The sequence below is a fragment of the Schistocerca nitens genome, chromosome 2 (genome assembly GCF_023898315.1).
Source record: "Schistocerca nitens isolate TAMUIC-IGC-003100 chromosome 2, iqSchNite1.1, whole genome shotgun sequence".
In the NCBI taxonomy this organism is placed as follows: Eukaryota; Metazoa; Arthropoda; class Insecta; order Orthoptera; family Acrididae; genus Schistocerca; species Schistocerca nitens.
In genome coordinates, this window is record NC_064615.1 from 74109863 (window position 1) to 74134801 (window position 24939).

The 24939-nt window shown below is 41.0% G+C and overlaps 1 protein-coding gene across 1 annotated transcript in view; it reads right to left on the reverse strand.

The window, feature by feature from the left end:
• LOC126235735 (alsin) overlaps positions 1-24939 on the reverse strand; it is a 234067-nt gene that overhangs the window by 83513 nt on the left and 125615 nt on the right. Inside the window, exon 7 of the mRNA XM_049944514.1 lies at positions 8111-8220. Coding sequence (XP_049800471.1) covers positions 8111-8220 — 110 coding nt within the window. The remainder of the gene's footprint in view (positions 1-8110; positions 8221-24939) is intronic.

Here is a 24939-nt window from a genome sequence, read left to right on the forward strand (position 1 = left end):
CCCGATTTAGACTACATTCCATTATCCTCGTTTTGCTTTTGTTGATGTTCATCTTATATCCTCCTTTCAAGACACTGTCCATTCCGTTCAACTGCTCTTCCAAGTCCTTTGCTGTCTCTGACAGAATTACAATGTCATCGGCGAACCTCAAAGTTTTTACTTCTTCTCCATGGATTTTAATACCTACTCCGAATTTTTCTTCTGTTTCCTTTACTGCTTGTTCAATATACAGATTGAATAGCATCGGGGAGAGGCTACAACCCTGTCTCACTCCTTTCCCAACCACTGCTTCCCTTTCATGCCCCTCGACTCTTATAACTGCCATCTGGTTTCTGTACAAATTGTAAATAGACTTTCGCTCCCTGTATTTTACCCCTGCCACCTTCAGAATTTGAAAGAGAGTATTCCAGTTAACATTGTCAAAAGCTTTCTCTAAGTCTACAAATGCTAGAAACGTAGGTTTGCCTTTTCTTAATCTTAGTCGTAAGGTTAATCTTAGTCGTAAGGTTAGTATTGCCTCACGTGTTCCAACATTTCTACGGAATCCAAACTTATCTTCCCCGATGTCCGCTTCTACCAGTTTTTCCATTCGTCTGTAAAGAATTCACGTTAGTATTTTGCAGCTGTGACTTATTAAACTGATTGTTTGGTAATTTTCACATCTGTCAACACCTGCTTTCTTTGGTATTGGTATTATTATATTCTTCTTGAAGTCTGTGGGTATTTCGCCTGTCTCATACATCTTGCTCACCAGATGGTAGAGTTTTGTCATGACTGTCTCTCCCAGGGCCATCAGTAGTTCTAATGGAATGTTGTCTACTCCCGGGGCCTTGTTTCGACTCAGGTCTTTCAGTGCTCTGTCAAACTCTTCACGCAGTATCTTATCCCCCATTTCATCTTCATCTACATCCTCTTCCATTTCCATAATATTGTCCTCAAGTACATCGCCCTTGTATAAACCCTCTATATACTCCTTCCACCTTTCTGCTTTCCCTTCTTTGCTTAGAACTGGGTTGCCACCTGAGCTCTTGATATTCATACAAGTGGTTCTCTTCTCTCCAAAGGTCTCTTTAATTTTCCTGTAGGCAGTATCTATCTTACCCCTAGTGAGACAAGCCTCTACATCCTTACATTTGTTCTCTAGCCATCCCTGCTTAGCCATTTTGCACTTTCTGTCGATCTCATTTTTGAGACGTTTGTATTCCCTTTTGCCTGCTTCATTTACCGCATTTTTATATTTTGTCCTTTCATCAATTAAATTCAATATTTCTTCTGTTACCCAAGGATGTCTATCAGCCCTCATCTTTTTACCTACTTGATCCTCTGCTGCCTTCACTACTTCATCCCTCAGAGCTACCCATTCTTCTTCTACTGTATTTCTTTCCCCCATTCCTGTCAATTGTTCCATTATGGTCTCCCTGAAACTCTCTACAACCTCTGGTTCTTTCAGTTTATCCAGGTCCCATCTCCTTAAATTCCCACCTTTTTGCAGTCTCTTCAGTTTCAATCTGCAGTTCATAACCAATAGATTGTGGTCAGAATCCACATCTGCCCCTGGAAATGTCTTACAATTTAAAACCTGGTTCCTAAATCTCTGTCTTACCATTATATAATCATCTGATACCTATTAGTATCTCCAGGATTCTTCCAGGTATACAACCTTCTTTTATGATTCTTGAACCAAGTGTTAGCTATGATTACGTTATGCTCTGTGCAAAATTCTACAAGGCGGCTTCCTCTTTCATTTCTTCCCCCCAATCCATATTCACCTACTATGTTTCCTTCTCTCCCTTTTCCTACTGACGAATGATCATATAAAATTAATTTTTTGGTAAGGCGGGTGCCAGGTTGAGATTCATTGGGAGAGTGCTTAGAAAATGTAGTCCGTCAACAAAGGAGGTGGCTTACAAAACACTCGTTTGACCTATACTTGAGTATTGCTTATCAGTGTGGGATCTGTACCAGGTCGGGTTGGCGGAGGAGATAGAGAAGAGCCAAAGAAGAGCGGCGCGTTTCGTCACAGGGATATTTGGTAAGCGTGATAGCATTACGGAGATGTTTAGCAAACTCAAGTAGCAGACTCTGCAAGAGAGGCACTCTGCATCGCGGTGTAGCTTGCTGTCCAGGTTTCGAGAGGGTGCATTTCTGGATGAGGTATCGAATATATTGCTTCCCCCTATTTATACCTCCCGAGGAGATCACGAATGTAAAATTAGAGAGATTCGAGCGTGCAGGGAGGCTTTCTGGCAGTCGTTCTTCCCGCGAACCATACGCAACTGGAACAGGAAAGGGAGGTAATGACAGTGGCACGTAAAGTGCCCTTCGCCACACACTGTTGAGTGGCTTGTGGAGTATAAATGTACGTGTAAAAGAGGAAGACCGAGAGACAGATGGCTGAAAGGAGTAGAGGAATGCGTCCAGAAGAAAGGAGAAGACTGGACCAAGGTGAAGACGAAGAGATGGTGGCAAGACAGAAGACGATGGAGAGGCTTATGTTCCATACAGACCCGGCCAGAGGCTGAAAACTGTCCAAGCTGATGATGATGATGACCACAGGAATTCAAAAATTATAGCAGAAATCCATGCGCTTTCAAATCAAAACTCCTTCTATTCTGTCGAGGAGTTCCTTGAAAAATTAAGCTGATGCTTATGTTTTATTGTTGATTGCTTTTACTTAAACTTATGGCTTGGCTTTTTTTGGGTTCACAAACATTTTATTTTGTTGTAATTTCATGTACTGACATGTTCCACGAGCTTGGAGATTTGCTCCTCAATTTTGTCCTACAGAACTTGACATGTAAATAAATAACAGTACGCCCAACACCATGTTCATTCAGACAGCTGTAATTGTACACAAAGGTACTGTCGCGAAGTTCCTTGTGAAGGCTGAAACACTTACGGTGATATAGCGAGTCTGGAATATTGTCCTTAGGAAGTGAATGAGGTCCTAGGTGAACTCAGGCCACCACACGAAGCCAAGGTGGTGAAGAGTTCACACCCATCAGGAAAATGGCAGGTAGCATTAAGTTAAGCTGCCGGAGTAATAGCCGAAAGCAAACTTCTGGAGATAACAGAGAAGAGGGACGCATTCCATACTGGCAGTCAAAGTAGTCATTGAATAAGGAGGCATAGGATAGGTGGACTGACATGGAAAATGGCATGCATATCCGCTGAGGAGAACATCACCTCGGTATGACAGCGGTAGTTTGGTAACATCTGCATGTAGACTCTCAAAGGGGCTGGTGTAAAAAGTGCCAGTGGCCAAATGGATGCCACAATAGTGGATTGTATTTAGATGGCATAAGATGGACGGAAGTGCAGATGCATAAGTGAAACACCCATAGTCTAGTTTCGAATGCACATGAGATAGGTATAGCCAGAGAAGGGTGATCCGATCCACTCCCCATGAAGTACCACTTAGGACACGGAGGACATTGAGGGACCAGATACAGCGGGTGGCCAGATAAGGACCAAGAAAGTTTTGTATCAAGCACGATCCCCAGGAATTTTGTAGCTTCAATGAACAGAAGAGCAACAGGCCCAAGATGTGTCAAGACGGTGGAAGAAACCCAATGCTCCACCAGAAATTCACACAAACAGTTTTGTCAGTGGAAAAGTGAAATCCATGTCAATGCTCCACGAATAAAGGTGATTGAGACAATGCTTAAGTTTCTGGTCCAGATGACAAGTCAGTGGAAAACTGCAATAGATTGCAAAATCGTTGAAAACAGGGGAGCCGGAGATGCTCGGAGGGAGACAGGCCATAATAGGGTTATGGCGATAACAAAGAGGATGACACTCGCGAACTTGTTTTCCTGGATAAAGGTGTCCAACAGGATGGAACACACGTGGACCTTGAAAGCTCTGTCTCTTAAAATTCCTGAAGGAAATGGAGCAGGCGGCCTCAGCAGCCGTACCTGTGGAGTACACAGAGGATTCCAGTCCTCCAGCATGTGTCACAGGCTTTCTCCATATCAAAAAACATGGGCACAGTCTGGTATTTCTGTAGAAAACCATTCATGGTATGGGTTGACAAAGTGACAAGACGGTCAACTGCAGAACGGCGTGCTCAAAATCCACATTGTACGGTTGTTAGTAAATTGCGAGACTCAAGCCACCGTACCAGCTGGTTGTGAATCATATGTTCCATCACCTCACTAACACAGCTGGCGAGAGAAATGGGGTAGTAGCTAGAAGGAAGTTGTTTATCCTTACTGAGCTTAAGTATGGGTGTGACAGTGGCTTCACGCCAGCATCTGGGAAATGTGCTCTCTGCCCAGGAGTGACTGTACTTATGAAGGGGAGTGTGGGAGGATTGGGATGAAGTGAGAGCATAATCTAGCACCCTCATAGTAAAGGCAGCACTCACAATTCTGAGGAGAGAAGGGTATTGCTCGAGCCTCCTCCACTCACTTCCTACGGAGTTAGAAATCTCCACAAAATAATGGTGTAAGGTGTTGGAGATAGCGAAAGGGTCCACTAATACATCATCTGCTACTGTCCCTCTGGAAATATGTGAAAGGACCTTGGTTCCAGAGAGCCATTGGAGGTTGGCCTACACAACGGTAGAGGGAGTGGAACTGTTAAAAAACTAGTAAATGAAATCCACGACACCGTGCACGCAACTGTTTATAACGAATACAGATCACTGTCTTAGAATGACGGTTAAAAATGCAGAGCGCACGAATTGCATCACAGTGCACCTCACTTCACCAAGGGACTGGGACATGGCACGATAAAGATGAAGTGCGAGGACTGGAATGTTCTGCGGCGGTAAGGAGAAAGCTCATAAGGTAGTCTACCTTGTCATCAAAACTGGGGAAATGTTGTTTATCGAAGGTGGCCAGGGAGGAGTAAAGCCTCCAGTTGGCCTTAGAAGGCTGCCACCATTTGGGTGTGCACATATATTTGGTAGGAGTGAACAAATGGATAGCACATGGAAAATGATTACATGAGTGTCAGAGAGAAAGGATCACTTGAGATGACAGGCAAGCTGGGTAGAGCAGAAGGAGATGTTCAAATGAGAACTGGTGTGCATGAAGTCTGAAAGGAACATGGACGCTCCCATGTTAAGACAAATGAAGTTAAGTTGATTGAGAAGGTTAACCAAGAGGGCACCTCTGTGACATGTTCTGGGAGTGCCCCAAAGGGGATGGTGAACATTAAAGTCACCGAGCAGGGGAGGGGGGGGGGGGGGAAGAGGGGGTGAGGGAGTTGCCCAATAAACTGGAGGAAGTCTGCCCTCATGACAGCGAATAATGGAGGGATGTAAACAGTACAAAGGGAAAAGGTGAAGTGAGGAAAGAAAATGAGGACTGTAACAGCTTGAAGCTGGGTAACCACAGTAATGATTTGACTATGAATGTCATCCTGGATGAGCAGCATTATTCTCCCATGAGATGGAATGCTGTACTTGGGAGGAAGGTCAAAGTGAACTGGAAAGAAATGCAAGAGGTCAAAGTGATCATGACTACACAATTTTTTTTCCTGGAAGCAGAGAACAAGGGGATGCTGCAATTCCAAGAGCAGCCGTAACTGTTAGATCTAAGGCCACAAATGTTCCACTGGGGGAGAGTTATGATGAGGAAAGGGAAGGAGGGAAAAAATGAAGGGATATCACTTTTGTGGCTGCTGAGTGCCAGTCTACGAAGACTCTCTGCTACAGGGTGCAGAGGATGGAGGATCCTGCTCCATGAGATCTAAAGAGGTGTAGGCATTCTCCCTCTGTCGGTCTGCAGAATCCAGGGCAGAAAAATGGTTGACTTTGCGCACTGGTGACACAGGGATCAGCCGGGTGAGGGTAGCACGTGATGACACTGTTGAAGAGGATCTCTGAGTCAGCGATGGGGAAGATCATTTGCCTTTGTTAGATTTCTTGGAGCTTTTGCAGTGGGCATATGATGATTCTGATATTTGTTGGCTCGAGGGACATAAAAAGTCATTGTGGCAGTATTCCTTCTGTCTTTTCTGGCCTGCTGGCTGTAGCAGGTGATTTAGCCCTGTGACACAAAAGTTTGGTTACTTGTTACACAGTTGGAGGAGGAGACAGGGAAGCTACTGTGACACTGGGCAATTTTACAATCACAGTGTTGAATTTGAGGTCGCATGTTTACATGGCAATGTCCTTCATGGAACAAGATGTAGCAAGAACAGTACTGTAAGCGCCGGATGGTAAAACACAAGATTTCCAACTAGCCAACAACTTGTGAGTGACTGGGTAAGGCACTTTTTCCTTCAGCCGGATCTCCTGGGTGGTCCACTCATTGAGGTGCACAGGACAATCTCAGGAGGAGGCGGCATCATTATCATTGCAATTGATACAGTAGGGGTGGGCAATCTACATTGTCATCATCCCTACCACAGGTTACACATTTGGCCGGGTGTCGACAGGACATTCGAGTGTGGTTGTAACAATGACACTGGTAGCAGCGCATCGGATTCTGAATGTATGGTCATACTGTGCTAACATCGTAGCCTACTTTGATCTTTGATGGAAGCACTACTCTATCAAACGCGAGAAAAAGAGTGCGTGTGGGCACTAAGAATGCATCTACCTTTTTCATTACCTGATGGACTCCAATGACACCCTGATCAAAGAGGTATGTTTGGATTTCTGCCTCAGTCAGACCATTGAGCAGCCTAGTGTAAACAACACCATGCAAAGAATTCAGCATTAGATGGGCCTCAACACAAACGGGATAGCCATACTTGAGAATCAGAAGTAGTCTCCAAAAACAAAGGGCCATTGCATGAACAAAGGCAGGATTTAACAGGGCCAGCAAATGCAATGCCTTTCTGAATAATACATGGATTTACCATAGCAAAGGACAGACTGTCTTCAGTAAATGCTACCATGAGGAACCATGGTGCAACTGAAGGGTCTCTGAATCGTTCGCCTCCTTCCATTTATGTTGAGTAGACGTATACTGTGAAGATGACGTTTGTCTTACTGCGAGAAAATTCCCAATGATTTCCAGTGTCTCCGATGGCACGCTCCTTCCATCTGGGAGCCCCCTCAGATGCAGGTACACCTGCCTTAGGTGATTGTTCACATCTCAGATCACACCTTCCAAACACCTGACAGAGGGGCCAATTGGCAATTTTAGGAGGTAATAGCTAAGGCAATCGCCCCTCCCTGGGCTTGGCCTGTACCAGGGGGTGCATGTGAAGGGTATCTGTCAAGCCAGGGTTGGGAATTAGGTGTTACCGAGTCACCTGTTACACATCAGACGCATGCACCGGCCCTCACGAGTGTACAGGAAGGAAGAAGAAGAAGAAGAAAAAGAGAAACACCAAATGCCTAAGTGGAGGAAGGATAGGAGAAGGGGAATGAAGAAAAAAAATGAAAAAAACAGTGGACAGACTGTTCTGATGTCAGGCTACTGAAAATGCAGAACACATTCCCAAAAACATCCCAAACATGTTCCCAAGGGAGGGTGAAAAGAATAGCAAGAGGGTAGACATGCAGCACAGAAGGGAAAAGATGCTGCAGAGGCTGGAGCTCCATGGCAGCCAAGCATGAACTCAACAAAGAGTGGTGAGGCCCCTGGAATGAGATTAATTCACTGATCATTTTCTGTACCTTAAATTTTTCTATTTACAAACTGTCCTCAATTGCATCACTGAACAATGATGTCACCCAACATACTCACTGGCCTGATGAAGTCCCACTTTTATTTTTCTGATGATGGTACATTTAACTGTTAATGATTCTATTTTCTAGAATTATCAACTTACTTGCACTCCTCAGTGCTTCCACGAAAAGAAGTTTGCTCATCACCATTGGAACGTGCATTCTCATTACAATAATTAACTTATATGGAGTTTTATATAATTTACAACATTTTGCACAATCACTCATTGAAAGAAGAGTTTCATTAAAATATCTCAATATCCAAAAAAGGCAAACCGCAATGGACAATTGTTAGAGGACAGCATCTAAGTTGCACAGTTCCAAGGTGATCTAATCATAGATTAGATAATAAAGATTCTATTAAAACAAAAAAATTATTGGTATACGAAACCTGAAGATTTTCTGTTGCCTACTGTCTCAACATAGGCACAGGAGGAAAACTTTTATCATACAAACTTAATGAAATTGTCTACTTACCACTAACACATCCTGCATGAAAAGACCTTCATAATAAATACCATCTAAGGTAACAATCAATCCACACCCGTGTTTCATATTATTGTTCCAAGTTCCCAGGTATTTTTCACCTAGAATGGAATTCAGAAAGATCACAATAATGAATGACATTTTTACCTGTAATCTGGAAAAGCATACACTTAACTCTTTAACTGCTCTGCACGTGTTAACGAGTGTGCCTTTGTACCTGTCCCTGTGTGCTCTGAACGTGATTACGCGCGCCACCAATCCTTTTACCTGGTACTCTGAACGTGTCTACGTGTAGACACGCTTTACATGTAGACACGTTCAGAGTACCAGGTAGGACTGGTGATGCGTGTAAACACATTCAGAGCACACAGGGACAGGTACAAAGGCGCGCGCATTAACACGGCCAAAGCAGTTAAAGGGTTAATATTTATGTATCAAGAGCAAAAATGTGATAGACTCTGAAGGGTACAGCAGACTTCAGACAGAAAGTGAAGTTAATGAAAGATTAGCTTTTCAATCCATGTAAATAAAACTGTAATAAAACGTCAAATTCAAGTGCTTACACATTAAATGAGAGAGAGAGAGAGAGAGAGAGAGAGAGAGAGAGAGAGAGAGAGAGAGAAATTTATGAACATGGTGCAACTGGAATTCTGCACATAAATAATATGTCTTTGATAAAATTAACCCACTTACAACATATAAGAAATCTGCATAAATGTAATCATTTTGCCACCCAAAATAACAGGTAGTGAACAAAACGTGACATCAACATGAATAAATACAAAGTGCTCTGATGCATATGCAAAATTTCTTCTTTCCTTATAGTATACTCATTTCAACAAAAAATGTCACGGAATGGCAAGGTGCTACGTATGTTTAACTCACATTAGGTTTCTTTGTAGCAGTCACGTATTTTGTGTATGCATTCTTGCCTCAAGTCCCTTGGGAGCTTGTTATGCAAAAAAACACACTGACACATTACAAATCCAGGTGTTCACCGTGTGGCATGCAAGATTATTTCTTGCACTGAAATCAGTTATTTTTATAGTGATAAGTGCTTGACTGACTGCTAATCCTGCTATAGTACTTGTACATATAGTAAAACCAAAATGTTCCTATGAGTAAAATACAAGAAATATTTCATCTAAACTGAAACTATGAAGATGGAGTTCTAGGACAAAGTTTTACTGCAAATAATTGGCATTAACCCAATTCACAATTGAAAACACTCTTAAAATCTAGTAGCAATCAATTATTCCTGATGTAATCATTGATATAAACTAACAGAAGACAAAAGTGTTAGACAGTATTACATTTTTTTCCACTCGTTTACAAAAATTTCTTGAAGTTACATAAAAAATCTTCTTCCCAATTTGTTTACATAAATTATCCAATTTGACATTGGTATCATATTGATAGAAGAACAAGAAAGATCAATCTATGGCCTTCACACACAGCTGAAAGTCATCAGAAATGAACTATGTCGTATTAGGAGGGGCAGGAGGTTGGAATCAATTCAGGAAAAAGAGAATTCACCCAGAACTTTCACCAGCTGTCACAGCTGAGTGGGGAAGAGCCTCATGTAGAATTAGATAGAAAACATGCAGCATATTTCAGCTGTAATTAGGAAATTTAAGTTAGAGAGAGCTATGGAGGAGGAGGAGGAGGAGGAGGAGGAGGAGGAGGAGGAGGAACTACTGCTGGTAGTAACCATCAATGAGGTGTAGGCCACAGTTCCAGGAAACACTAAGTACAGAGTTCCAAGTCACCAGTATCTTCAAATCTGATACTGGATGTAATCGTATGGCAGAAGACCTAAGCCCTAGGTCCCAGGGGCTCTAAATAATGATAAGGAATTGACAAGGATGCATGAAGTAGTAACAGTGGGCAGGGCTGGGATCATTCTGGACAGGGGTAGGCCATACAATATAGGTGGTGGTTTGGATATGATGGATTTTAGCTTGCTACACTATTGTGCACTTTGTTGTATTTACATAATGATCAGTCATGCATCAGCAATATCTACAAGGGAAACTTCCCAAAGCATCCCCCCCCCCACCCTCAGATTTATTGGTAAGCTGGGCCAGTCATCGTCCCTCAAAAACTGGACACAGATCAAGCATGAAAACAGGAAGAAGGTGTACTAAACCGTGGAAAAAGAAGCAAAATAGAAACAGTGAATGGCCCAAGTTCAAAATGTTCAACATCAATCATATTTGTAAAGCCATGGCATCTGTGAAGGGGGAGATCAGTATGCAAATATCCCATGTGCTCTATATTTTCTCTTCACAAAATTCTGAAATGTCCATCCAGTTATTGACATGTCTGTTTGCTGTATTCAAATTTGTGACTGTGTCATGGTGTAACATCTGTTTGCAATAGCAGGGTGTAAGGAACCGGGCCCTCCAGACATACTCATTACTGCAGGCTCTGCATTGGGCACTCTTTTACTCTTGATTTTGATAAATGATTTACCTTAGTACTTGTCAGCAAAGGACATGTTGTTGTGGTCTTCAGTCCAGAGACTGGTTCGATGCAGCTCTCCATGCTACTCTATCCTGTGCAAGCTTCTTCATCTCCCAGTACCTACTGCAACCTACATTCTTCTGAATTTGTTTAGTGTATTCATCTCTTGGTCTCCCTCTACTATTTTTACCCTCCACGCTGCCCTCCAATACTAAATTGGTGATCCCTTGGTGCCTCAGAATATGCCCTACCAACCGATCCCTTCTTCTTGTCAAGCTGTGCTACAAATTTCTCTTCTCTCCAATTCTATTCAATACCTCCTCGTTAGTTATGTGAACTACCCATCTAATCTTCAGCATTCTTCTGTAGCACCACATTTCGAAAGCTTCTATTCTCTTCTTGTCTAAACTATTTATCGTCCATGTTTCACTTCCATACTCGGCTACACTTCATACAAATACTTTCAGAAACGACTTCCTGACACTTAAATCTATACTCGATGTTAACAAATTTCTCTTCTTTAGAAATGCTTTCCTTGCCATTGCCAGTTGACATTTTAGATCCTCTCTATTTCGACCATCATCAGTTATTTTGCTCCCCAAATAGCAAAAGTCATCTACTACTTTAAGTGACTCATTTCCTAATCTAATTCTCTCAGCATCACCTTATTTAATTAGACTACATTCCATTATAATCATTTTGCTTTTGTTGATGTTCATCTTATATCCTCCTTTCAAGACACTGTCCATTCCGTTCAGCTGCTCTTCCAGCTCCTTTGCTATCTCTGACAGAATTACAATGTCATCGGCGAACCTCAAAGTTTTTATTTCTTCTCCATGGATTTTAATACCTACTCCGAATTTTTCTTTTGTTTCCTTTACTGCTTGCTCAATATACAGATTGAATAACATCGGGGAGAGGCTACAACCCTGTCTTACTCCCTTCCCAACCACTGCTTCCCTTTCATGTCCCTCGACTCTTATAACTGCCATCTGGTTTCTGTACAAATTGTAAATAGCCTTTCGCTCCCTGTATTTTACCCCTGCCACCTTTAGAATTTGAAAAGGTGTGTTCCAGTCAACATTTTCAAAAGCTTTCTCTAAGTCTACAAATGCTAGAAATGTAGGTTTGCCTTTCCTTAATCTTTCTTCTAAGATATGTCATAGGGTCAGTAGTGCCTCACGTGTTCCAACATTTATACAAAATCCAAACTGATCTTCCCCGAGGTTGGCTTTTACCAGTTTTTCCATTCGTCTGTAAAGAATTTGTGTTGGTATTTTGCAGCCTTTGCTTATTAAACTGATAGTTCAGTAATGTTCACATCTGTCAACACCTGCTTTCTTTGGTATTGGAATTATTATATTCTTCTTGAAGTCTGGGGGTATTTCACCTGTCTCATACATCTTGCTCACCAGACCGTAGAGTTTTGTTAGGCCTGGCACTCCCAAGGCTGTCAGTAGTTCTAAAGGAATGTTGTCTACTCCCGGGGCCTTGTTTTGACTTAAGTCTTTCAGTGCTCTGTCAAACTCTCCACACAGTATCATATCTCCTATTTCATCTTCATCTACATTCTCTTCCATTTCTATAATATTGTCCTCAAGAACATTGCCTTGTACAGGCCCTCTATATACTCCTTCCACCTTTCTGCTTTCCCTTCTTTGCTTAGAACTGGGTTTCCATCTGAGCTCTTGATATTCATACAAGTGGTTCTCTTCTCTCCAAAGGTCTCTTTAATTTTCCTGTAGGCAGTATCTCTCTTACCCCTAGTGATATGTGCCTCTACATCCTTACATTTGTCCTGTAGCCATCCCTGCTTAGGCAGTTTGCACTTCCTGTCCATCTCACTTTTGAGACGTTTGTATTCCTTTTTGACTGCTTCATTACTGCATTTTTATATTTTCTCCTTTCATCAATTAAATTCAATATCTCTTCTGTTACCCAAGGATTTCTATTAGCCTTCGTCTCTTTACCTACTTGATCCTCTGCTACCTTCACTATTTCGTCTCTCAAAGCTACCCATTCTTCTTCTACTGTATTTCTTTCCCCCATTCTTGTCAATCGTTCCCTAATGCTCTCCCTGAAGCTCTCTACAACCTCTGGTTCTTTCAGTTTATCCATGTTCCATCTCCTCAAATTCCCACCTTTATGCACTTTCTTCAGTTTTAATCTACAGTTCATAACCAATAGATTGTGGTCAGAGTCCATATCTGCCCCTGGAAATGTCGTACAATTTAAAACCTGTTTCCTGAATCTCTGTCTTACCATTATATAATCTGTCTGAAACCTTCTAGTATCTCCAGGCTTCTTCCATGAATACAACCTTCTTTCAAGATTCTTGAACCAAGTGTTAGCTATGATTAAGTTATGGTCTGTACAAAATTCTACCAGGCGGCTTCCTCTTTAGTTTCTTCCCCCCACAATCCATATTCACCTACTACGTTTCCTCCTCTCCCTTTTCCTACTATCGAATTCCAGTCACCCATGACTATTAAATTTTCGCTTCCCTTAACTATCTCCCCCCCCCCATGAACCATGGGACCTTGGCGTTGGTGGGGATGCTTGCGTGCCTCAGCGATACAGATAAGAGAGGCAGCAGCCTTTTCAGTAGTTGCAGGGGCAACACTCTGAATGATTGACTGATCTGGCCTCGTAACACTAACCAAAACAGCCTTGCTGTGCTGGTACTGCGAATGGCTGAAAGTAAGGGTAAACTACAGCCGTAATTTTTCCCGAGGGCATGCAGCTTTACTGTATGCTTAAATGATGATGGCATCCTCTTGGGTAAAATATTCCAGAGGTAAAATAGTCCCCCCATTCGGATCTCCGGGCGGGGACTACTCAGGAGGACATTGTTATCAGGAGAAAGAAAACTGGCGTTCTACGGATTGGAGCATGTAATGTCAGATCCCTTAATCGGGCAGGTAGGTTAGAAAATTTAAAAAGGGAACTGGATAGGTTAAAGTTAATATAGTGGGACTTAGTGAAGTTTGGTGGCAGGAGGAACAAGACTTCTGGTCAGGTGAATACAGGGTTATAAATACATAATCAAATAGGGGTAATGCAGGAGTATGTTTAATAATGAATAGGAAAATAGGAATGCGAGTAAGCTACTACAAACAGCACAGTGAACGCATTACTGTGGCCAAGTACTAGCTCCGCAGATTAAAGGACATAATACAGCTGATTTACAGCATAAAGTCTCTGTGACTCTGCACGAAGCAGAGAGATGGTTCAGAGATTGTTTCATTGTGATTAATGAGAAGAAAATGGTTAGGGATCAGCTTTAGATACACAAGAACAAGAGCCAAAAAACAATGTAATTCTAGAATTAGCGGGCTATGGGAGTAAACAGACACATTACACAAATGTTCTAGGAGTTTGGTTAGATGATCATTTAAGATCGGACAAGCATGTTGAGCTATTGAACAAAATGCTGAAGAACTGTATTATGTCTTAAGGATGTTCAAGGACTACTATAACACTGAATCAGCACTACATGTTTACTGTGCAAATGTGCACTGCCCATTATGGTATCATGCATCATTCTGGGGAAATGTTAAGTTTAGAAAATATATCATTTTAAATTAAAAAATCAGCATAAGGATAATGAAAAGGATTACCAATATAGTAACGTGCAAGAATACTCTTAAAGAATTTAAGACACTTCCAGCATTGCATATATATGCAAGTGCATGCCCTTAAATCATACACTTCTACATTTACACATATTCTCCATAAGTAACCTTATAGTGTGTGGTATAAGATATTTCAGGTATCATTACCCTCTCGTCACCTGTATTGCTCTGTTTGTTAATCATATGTGGGAAGAATAACTGTTGATGAGCCTCCATATGAGCTCTAATTGAATTTTCTATTTGTGATCATGTCGTGAGATGTCTGTAGAAGGAAATAATATGTTGCCCAGCTCTTCTTGGAACACACAACAGAATTTCAATAGTAAACTTCACTATGATCACAGTACCTCTCTTGTAGCACCTGCCACTGGAATTCATTGATCTCTGTAACGCTCTTGCACTTACTAAATGATCCAGTGAGAAAATGTGCCTCTTACTGTCAGATCTTCTGTATATCTTTTATTCATTCACATTGGTAAGGGTCCCAGACCAACAATCAACAGAGTTTTTTTTAACATTACACAGACGCATTTATAAGTGAGAAGCAGGAATTATTTTCAGACAAGATTGTAGAAAGGCCTTATACCAGAAAAAAAGTAAGATTAGGGCTTAATGTCCCATTGATATAGAGGTCATTAGAGATGGAGTACAAGCTCAGAATATTTCAAGGATGGGGATGGAAATCACTGTTCTCTTTCACAGGAACTATACAGGCCTTTGCCTTGTGTAATTTAAGGAAACAACAGAAAACCTAAATCTGGACAGCTGGATGCACCAATGCACCAATAACCTCCTAAACGTGAGTCCAGTGTGCTTAACATTGTGCCACCTCGCTAGGTTGCTATACAGACCTAAAATAACATCCAGTGCATAGCCTGCAGAAATAAAGAATATAAAAAAAGTTACATACATTTAAGAAAGAGCTGGAAAAGATGCTAATATTTAATAGTTTCTATTGCATTGGGGGAATACTCAAATTATTCAAGGGAATACTCAAGGCAACAAAGGTCTGTCACTGTTCCAGACTGCGTATGTTGTGTTTTACTATGTCTTCCCACAAAGAACGTTTCTGCTGCTGCTCTGTTTTTATTGTTTCAGGCTGTTGGGCACCCAGAAAGTTGTTGAAATGAGTGTAGTGAGGAGCAAAAATAACTGAGAGTGAAATTATGGACGTGAAGATGTGCACACTCGTGTGTGTGTGTGTGTGTGTGTGTGTGTGTGTGTGTGTGTGTGGAGGGTTGTGCACGCTTAACTCTGGAAGTCATGAGATATGAATCAGAACATAACAGTTTCACTGCTTTTGTTTATCATTAGGCAAAAATTATTTACAATTTGTGCATTATATATTCTATATTATTATAAGGCTGTAATGGTCACCTCTCCCAGATGTGGGTATTCTATTCTATACCTACTTGGGGCAACAAAAATATGATTTTCAGTATTTCACATAATTACTGACTGACTTTTAAAAATTTACAATGATGTCACAATCCACTCACTAAGAAATATAACCGTATGTAAAAGTGTGAATGCAGTAAGAAAGGTATTAACATTAAAAGTTGCGTATATATCTTCAGGCAGTGCAACTCACTGTGTGCAATTTACTCAGACTATATTTGTCAATTATTTGAGAATGAGAGCACTTACAAACCCCCGACTCCCACAAAATAATGAATGGAAAAAAAGTTAATCATCTACTACATTTTTGCTGTTCGTGTAGTAAACCAACCGCTTCAGGGATGACATTTTAATTCATTGTTTCTTTATTACTGACTCCATTTGGAACACATATTGCAGATGGTATCCACTTACGTCACTGAAGATACGTATAAAATTACATCATTGTATGGCATACAGTTTAGGCTTATCAGTTTTGCTTTTACTTTTTTATGGGCGAATAATCTGAAACTAAGAATACTAACATCATTAGGTTTCTACATCTTTAACCATATTTTACATGATTAACATGAAATATTTAACACAATAACTCATGAACCATGGACCTTGCCATTGGTGAAAGACTTGTGTGCCTCAGTGGTACAGATAGCTGTACCGCAGATGCAACCACAATGGAGGGGCATAGCTCAGAGGCCAGACAAACATGTGGTTCCTGAAGAGGGGCAGCAGCAGCAGCAGCAGCCTTTTCAGTAGTTGCAGAGGTAACAGTCTGGATGACTGACTGATCTGGCCTTGTACAATCAACCAAAACGGCCTTGCTGTGCTAGTACTGTGAACAGCTGAAAGCAAGGGGAAACTACAGCCGTAATTTTTACCGAGGGCATGCAGCTTTACTGTGTGGTTAAGTGACGATGGTATTCTCTTGGGTAAAATATTCCCGAGGTAAAATAGTCCCCCATTCAGATCTCCGGGTGGGGACTACTCACGAGGACATTGTTATCAGGAGAAACAAAACTGGCATTCTATGGATCACAGCGTGGAATGTCAGGTCCCTTAATCAGGCAGGTACATTAGAAAATTTAAAAAGGGAAACTGATAGGTTAAAGTAAGATATAGTGGGAATTAGTGAAGTTCGGTGCCAGAAGGAGCAAGACTTCTGGTCAAGTGAATACAGTGTTATAAATACAAAGTCAAATAACAGTAATGCAAGAGTAGGTTTCATAATTAATAAAAAAAAATGGGAATGCAGATAAGCTACTATGAACAGCATAGTGAATGAACTATTGTAGCCAAGATAGACACGAAGCCCACACTTACCACATTAGTACAAGTTTATATGCCAACTAGCTCTGCAGATGATGAAGAGATTGAAGAAATGTATGACGCAATAAAAGAAATTATTCGGATGGTTAAGGGAAATGAAAAATTAATAGTCATGGGGAACTGGAATTCAACAGTAGGAAAAGGAAGAGAAGGAAAAGTAGTAGGCAAATACGGACTGGGGATAAGGAATGAAAGAGGAAGCCGCCTGGTATAATTTTGCACAGAACGTAACTTAATCATACCTAACTTGGTTCAAGAATCATGAAAGAAGGTTGTACACATGGAAGAGTCCTGCAACATTGGAAGGTTTCAGACAGATTACATAATGGTAAGACAGAGATTTAGGAACTAGGTCTTAAATTGTAAGACATTTCCAGGGGCAGATGTGGACTCTGACCACAATTTATTGGTTGTGAACTGTAGATTAAAATTGAAGACACTGCAAAAAGGTAAGAATTTAAGGAGATGGGACCTAGATAAACCGAAAGAACCACAGGTTGTAGAGAGTTTCAGAGAGAGCATTAGGAAACAGTTGACAAGAACAGGGGAAAGAAATAGCGTAGAAGAAGAATGAGTAGTTTCAAGAGATGAAGTAGTGAAGGCAGCAGAGAATCAAGTAGGTAAAAAGAAGAGGGCTAGTAGAAATCCTTGGGTAACAGAAGAGATACTGAATTTAACTGATGAAAGGAGAAAATATAAAAATGCAGTAAATGAAGCAGGCGAAAAGTTATACAAATGTATAAAAAATGTGATCGACAGGAACTGCAAAATGGCTAAGCAGGGATCGCTGGAGGACAGATGGAAGGATGTACAATCATATGTCACTAGGGGTAAGATAGATGTTGCCTACAGGAAAATTAAAGAGACCTTTGGAGAAAAGAGAACCACTTGTATGAATATCAAGAGTGCAGTTGGAAAACCAGTCCTAAGGGAAGAAGGGCAGGCAGAAAGGCGGAAGGGGTATACAGAGGGTCTATGCAAGGCGAAGTACTTGACGACAATATTATGGTAATGGAAGAGGGTGTAGATGAAGATGAAATGGGAGATATGATACTGCATGAAGAATTTGACTGAGCATTGAGAGAAAATGATAAGAGGCTCCAGGAGTAGACAACATTCCATTAGAACTACAATTAGCCTTGGGAGAGCCAGGCATGACAAAACTCTTCCATCTGGTGAGCAAGAAGAATGAGACAGGCGAAATACATTCAGACTTAAAGAATATTCTTTACAAATGAATGGTAAAACTGGTAGAAGCCAACTTCAGGGAAGATCAGTTTAGATTCCATAGAAATGTTGGAACACGTGTGGCAATAATGACCCTATGACTTACCTGAGAAGATTGATTAAGGAAAGACAAACCTACACTTCTAGCATTTGTAAACTTAGAGAAAGCTTTTTAAAATGTTGACTGGAACACACCCTTTCAAATTCTAAAGGTGGCAGGTGTAAAATACAGGGAGCAAAAGGCTATTTACAATTTGTACAGGAACCAGATGGCAGTTACAAGAGACGAGGGGCATGAAAGGGAAGCAGTGGTCGAGAAGGGAGTGAGACAGTGTTGTAGCATATCCCAAATGTTATTCAATCTGTATATTGAGCAAGGATGAACATCAGCAAAAGAAAAATGAAGATAATGAAATGTAGTCAAATTAAATCAGGTGATGCTGAGGGAATTAGATTAGGAAATGAGACACTTAAAGTAGGAAATGAGTTTTACAATTTGGGGAGCAAAATATCTGATGATGGTCGAATTAGAGAGGATATAAAATGTAGACTGGCAATGGCAAGGAAAGTGCTTCTGAAGAAGAGAAATTTGTTAACATTGAGAATAGATTTAAGTGTTAGGAAGTCTTTTCTGAAAGTATTTGTATGGAGTGTAGCCATGTATGGAAGTAAAACATGGACGATAAATAATTTAGACAGGAAGAGATTAGAAGCTTTCAAAATGTGGTTCTACAGACGAATGCTGAAGATCAGATGGTTAGATCATGTAACTAATGAGGAGGTACTGAATAGAATTGGAGAGAAGAGGAATTTGTGGCACAACTTGACTAAAAGGACATGTTCTGAGGCATCAAGGAATCACCAATTTAGTACTGGAAGGAAACGTGCAGGGTAAAAATCATAGAGGGAGACCAAGAAATGAATATGATAAGCAGATTCAGAAGGATGTAGGTTGCATTAGTTATTCGGAGATGAAGAGACTTGCACAGGATAGAGTAGCAAGGTGGGCTGCATCAAACCAGTCTCTGGACTGGAGATGATGATGACAACAACAACAACTCATTTTTTAAGTAATCATATGTACGAAGCTGTTCCAGACATGGGAGTTTAATTCTTTAAAAGCCCACCCCCGGTAGCTGAGTGGTCAGCGCGACGGACTGTCAATCCTAAGGGCCTGGGTTCAATTCCCGGCTGGGTCGGAGATTTTCTCTGCTCAGGGACTGGGTGTTGTGCTGTCCTAATCATCATCATTTCATCCCCATCGACGCGCAAGTCACCAAAGTGGCGTCAAATCGAAAGACTTGCACCAGGGGAGCGGTCTATCTGACAGGAGGCCCTCGTCACACGTTATTATTGTTATTTCTTCACTTTCTCAGATGTTAAGTCTGGTTAAAAACGGAGTGACACGGACCTTGATCAAGCGTCACTTCCTTTTAACTGTATGGTATGTGTTATATTGCATTTAGGAACTTTCGGGTAATTGAACATGTATCAATAATTACAGATTTATGTAGTTGTATATATAGGTTTGGATGTAGCTGTATTGCATTGATGTACTGGTGGATATTGTGTGGTATGACTCCTGTAGTTGATAGTATAATTGGTATAATGTCAACTTTATCCTAATGCCACATGTCCTTGACTTCCTCAGCCAGTTGGATGTATTTTTCAATTTTTTCTCCTGTTTTCTTCTGTATATTTGTTGTATTGGGTATGGATATTTCGATTAGTTGTGTTAATTTCTTCTTTTTATTGGTGAGTATGATGTCAGGTTTGTTATGTGGTGTTGTTTTATCTGTTATAATGGTTCTGTTCCAGTATAATTTGAATTCATCACTCTCCAGTACACTTTGTGGTGCATACTTGTATGTGGGAACGTGTTGTTTTATAAGTTTATGTTGTAAGGCAAGCTGTTGATGTATTATTTTTGCTACATTGTCATGTCTTCTGGGGTATTCTGTATTTGCTAGTATTGTACATCCGCTTGTGATGTGATCTACTGTTTCTATTTGTTGTTTGCAAAGTCTGCATTTATCTGTTGTGGTATTGGGATCTTTAATAATATGCTTGCTGTAATATCTGGTGTTTATTGTTTGATCCTGTATTGCAATCATGAATCCTTCCATCTCACTGTATATATTGCCTTTTCTTAGCCATGTGTTGGATGCGTCTTGATCAATGTGTGGCTGTGTTAGATGATACGGGTACTTGCCATGTAGTGTTTTCTTTTTCCAATTTATTTTCTTCGTGTCTGTTGATGTTATGTGATCTAAAGGGTTGTAGAAGTGGTTATGAAGTTGCAGTGGTGTAGCCGAAGTATTTATATGAGTGATCGCTTTGTGTATTTTGCTAGTTTCTGCTCATTCTATAAAGAATTTTCTTAAATTGTCTACCTGTCCATAATGTAGGTTTTTTATATCGATAAATCCCCTTCCTCCTTCCTTTCTGCTTAATGTGAATCTTTCTGTTGCTGAATGTATGTGATGTATTCTATATTTGTGGCATTGTGATCGTGTAAGTGTATTGAGTGCTTCTAGGTCTGTGTTACTCCATTTCACTACTCCAAATGAGTAGGTCAATATTGGTATAGCATAAGTATTTATAGCTTTTGTCTTGTTTCTTGCTGTCAATTCTGTTTTCAGTATTTTTGTTAGTCTTTGTCTATATTTTTCTTTTAGTTCTTCTTTAATATTTGTATTATCTATTCCTATTTTTTGTCTGTATCCTAGATATTTATAGGCATCTGTTTTTTCCATCGCTTCTATGCAGTCGCTGTGGTTATCCAGTATGTAATCTTCTTGTTTAGTGTGTTTTCCCTTGACTATGCTATTTTTCTTACATTTGTCTGTTCCATAAGCCATATTTATATCATTGCTGAATACTTCTGTTATCTTTAGTAATTGGTTGAGTTGTTGATTTGTTGCTGCCAGTACTTTTAGATCATCCATGTATAGCAAATGTGTGATTTTGTGTGGGTATGTTCCAGTAATATTGTATCCATAATTTGTATTATTTAGCATGTTGGATAGTGGGTTCAGGGCAAGGCAGAACCAGAAAGGACTTAATGAGTCTCCTTGGTATATTCCACGCTTAATCTGTATTGGTTGTGATGTGATATTATTTGAATTTGTTTGGATATTAAGTGTGGTTTTCCAATTTTTCATTACTATGTTTAGGAACTGTATCAATTTAGGATCCACTTTGTATATTTCCAATATTTGTAGTAACCATGAGTGGGGTACACTATCAAAAGCTTTTTGGTAATCAATGTATGCATAGTGTGGTGACCTTTGTTTAGTTTTAGCTTGATAGGTCACCTCTGCATCTATTATCAGTTGCTCTTTACATCCTCGTGCTCCTTTGCAGCAGCCTTTTTGTTCTTCATTTATAATTTTGTTCTGTGTTGTATGTGTCATTAATTTCTGTGTAATGACTGAAGTTAATATTTTGTATATTGTTGGTAGGCATGTTATGGGGTGATATTTTGCTGGGTTTGCTGTGTCTGCTTGATCTTTAGGTTTCAGATAAGTTATTCCATGTGTAAGTGTATCAGGGAATGTGTATGGGTCTGCAATGTAACTGTTAAATAATTTAGTTAGATGTGAATGTGTTGAGGTGAACTTCTTTAGCCAGAAATTTGCTATTCTATCTTTTCCAGGGGCTTTATTGTTATTATTGTTATAATTATTATTATTATTATTAATTCTTTAAAGAATCAGATTGGGGAGTTACTGGTCTCTTTCTAAATGACTTGTTAATATCACTGCACAAAACAACCAAAAATTATTATTACTGTCGTATATCAGTTGTACGGTGAGCACCAGCCATGTTTCTGAGCAGTGCACACACCAAGAAACCGGCAGCACTGGTACTGGGAAAGCAAGTATCGTCCGGATGTCACGGGTTTATGGATGGTCTTCCACCTGCTGGGTATTTAAAGCCAAGCATGGCCTTCACCAATGAGTCAATTGCTCATTCAGTTATGGGTCAGGCACCAGCTACAAATGCAACTCATCAATTGGAACTCGCTGAGACCCATCACAACGCTCCACTCTATACTGCACCATTTCTACACTGCTGTTTCTCGTGTGAGTTAAAGTGCATTTTGAAGTACTCTTCCCTGCAGCATCTTTGCAATTGTTGTATACAACAGTGACAAAGTGTTTTTGTGTTTCTTGCTGTGTGTTAGTTTGTTTGCTGTAGCAGCATTCTGTTCTTTCCCCACTTGTTCGAGTTGTTTTCAAGCAAATGGATTTTTGCTTGTATGTTAGTTTTATTTGCTAGGGCAGCTTATTCATGCTTATTATGTTGTCACAATTTGTAATCAATGGTTTTGGTAGTCAGTTCAGGCAAGTGTGTGTTTGAAGTTCATTCTAGAAATGGTGGCTATGTTTCAGTCAATGCGGGTTCCAGATACATATTTCTTGGTACTTCTACTTCCTGGTAGTCCCATTTATGTGTTGCTGCAAAAGTAATTCTCTTAACTGATGATGTAGGTCTGTATTATTTTCAGTGGTGATTTAGTGACTTTTTCACACTAATCTGACAGTTCAAGTTCCAAGACTGGCAGTATATTTTCATGTACAGTTTGAGTGTCCTATTAAATTATCACGTCTGTCCTATCACCGGCGCTGTCCTTGACTCAAACCATTGAATTACAGGGGCAGCAAATTAAGAAACAGCTACACGGCATAACTCATCTCACTCACATTTTGGCTTCAAAAGCCATGTCTCGGCAAGTCTGTCCTGCATTTGTGCCAACTTTTCGGGGGTTTGTCACAGAAAGGACTGGGCTACACATTGTCAACCAACAGTTGGAGATGCACCTTCTGGCATATGGAATAGAAGCTACACAGCATAGTGCTCACTTTATTCCAAGAGTAGGTACATAACTATTCTGTTTGTGTAGTTAGTTTTTCCAAGTCTTTCATCTGCAGGACACAGACTATGACTGATTGGAGGAATGATTAGATGGATATTTTTGTAGTGACAATTGTTTTTAACCATCCTTAGTGTGTATAGATTTTGTGGTTAGTGGAAGATGGTCTTTCCCACAGTGTTTGAGTGAACATGCTCGTGAACAGTGTCCAGACTGGGATTCCACGAATTTTGTGTGTGGCAAGCTGGGCCACCTTCAGATTGGTTGTTTGCAATGCTGTCATGCTATGCAGCAGTCAGTTTCTTGCTTACAGAGTTCTACAGGTGTTTCATGCTTACAGAGTTCTACAGGTGAAGTCCCTCTTTTCTCAGCCCAGCCCTCGCATGTACCATCATCAGATGCCGACCCTCTCAATGTCGCTCCTGTTGATGCTGGCCCTGTCATGGTCAGCCCTCCTGTTGGCATTAGTCGTTTAGTCAGCCGTGTGGAGTGGCCGCGTGGTTTGAGGCATCACGTCACGGACTGCATGGCCCATCCCACCAGAGGTTCGAGTCCTCCCTCGGGCATGGGTGTGTGTTTGTTCAAAATCAAATGGCTCTGAACACTATGGGACTTAACTTCTGAGGTCATCAGTCGCCTAGAGCTTAGAACTGCTTAAACCTAACTAACCTAAAGACATCATACACATCCACGCCCGAGGCAGGATTCGAACCTTCGACTGTAGCGGTCGCGCAGTTTCCAGACTGTAGCGCCTAGAACCGCTCGGCCACCCCGCCCGGCGTGTGCGTGTTGTTCTTAGCGTAAGTTAGTTTAAGTAGTGTGTAAGTCTAGGGACCGATGGCCTAAGCAGTTTGGTCCCTTGGGAATTCACACACATTTGAACAAATAAATGGTTCACATGGCTCTGAGCACTATGGGTCTTAACATCTGTGGTCACCAGTCCCCTAGAACTTAGAACTACTTAAACCTAACTAACCTAAGGACATCATACACATCCACGCCCGAGGCAGGATTCGAACCTGCGACCGTAGCGGTCACGCAGTTCCAGACTGAAGTGCCTAGAACCGCACGGCCACACCGGCCGGCCACATTTGAACATTTTGAACCTGTAGTCACCAGTCCTCCTGTCACCGACACCAATTGTCTCACCAGTCCAGCTGCCGCTAGCCCTGTCCAAGCCGGTCCTCCTGCCATCACGAACTCCGTAACCGACATCATCAGCCTTTTTGTCCATCTTATCACCAACGGCCATATCACAGCCAGCACTCCTGTGCTCATCACTCCTGTTGCCGATAAGATGAGCACCCTCGTCAGTCCAATCATCACTGGCGCTGTAGCTGACCGCACTACTGATGCAGACATCAGCTCTCATCAGTGTTGTCGTCATTGACCCTATAATGGCCGACCCTCTCGACAGTGATGACGACGATGACAACACCGACACCTCCGCAGTCATTCTGGTGGCCGGTCGAGCCACTTCTGCTTACGACACCGATCCAGTCATGTTTTCTCCCAGGCCTCGGGTTGTGCCTTCGTGCAAATTTTGACGCAAGCCCTAACTGTGCCTGGCCTTCTCCATTATCTTTGACAGTGTTGCCATTCCCCTACATGGACATGGCATGCGTTTTTTTTTTTTTTTTTGTTTTTTTTTTTTATTTTTAAATCAAGTTCCGTAGGACCAAATTGAGGAGGAAATCTTCAAGGTCTTGGAACGTGTCAGTACCTGAACTTACAACATAAAAAGTAATAACAGATAAAAATAAATGTTCATGAACCTGCAAGAAAATCAATCCACAAGTTTAAGCAAACGCTATCAGCTCTACAATGAGAATCAGCTTAATTTTTCGAGGAACTCCTCGACAGAATAGAAGGAGTGACCCATGAGGAAACTC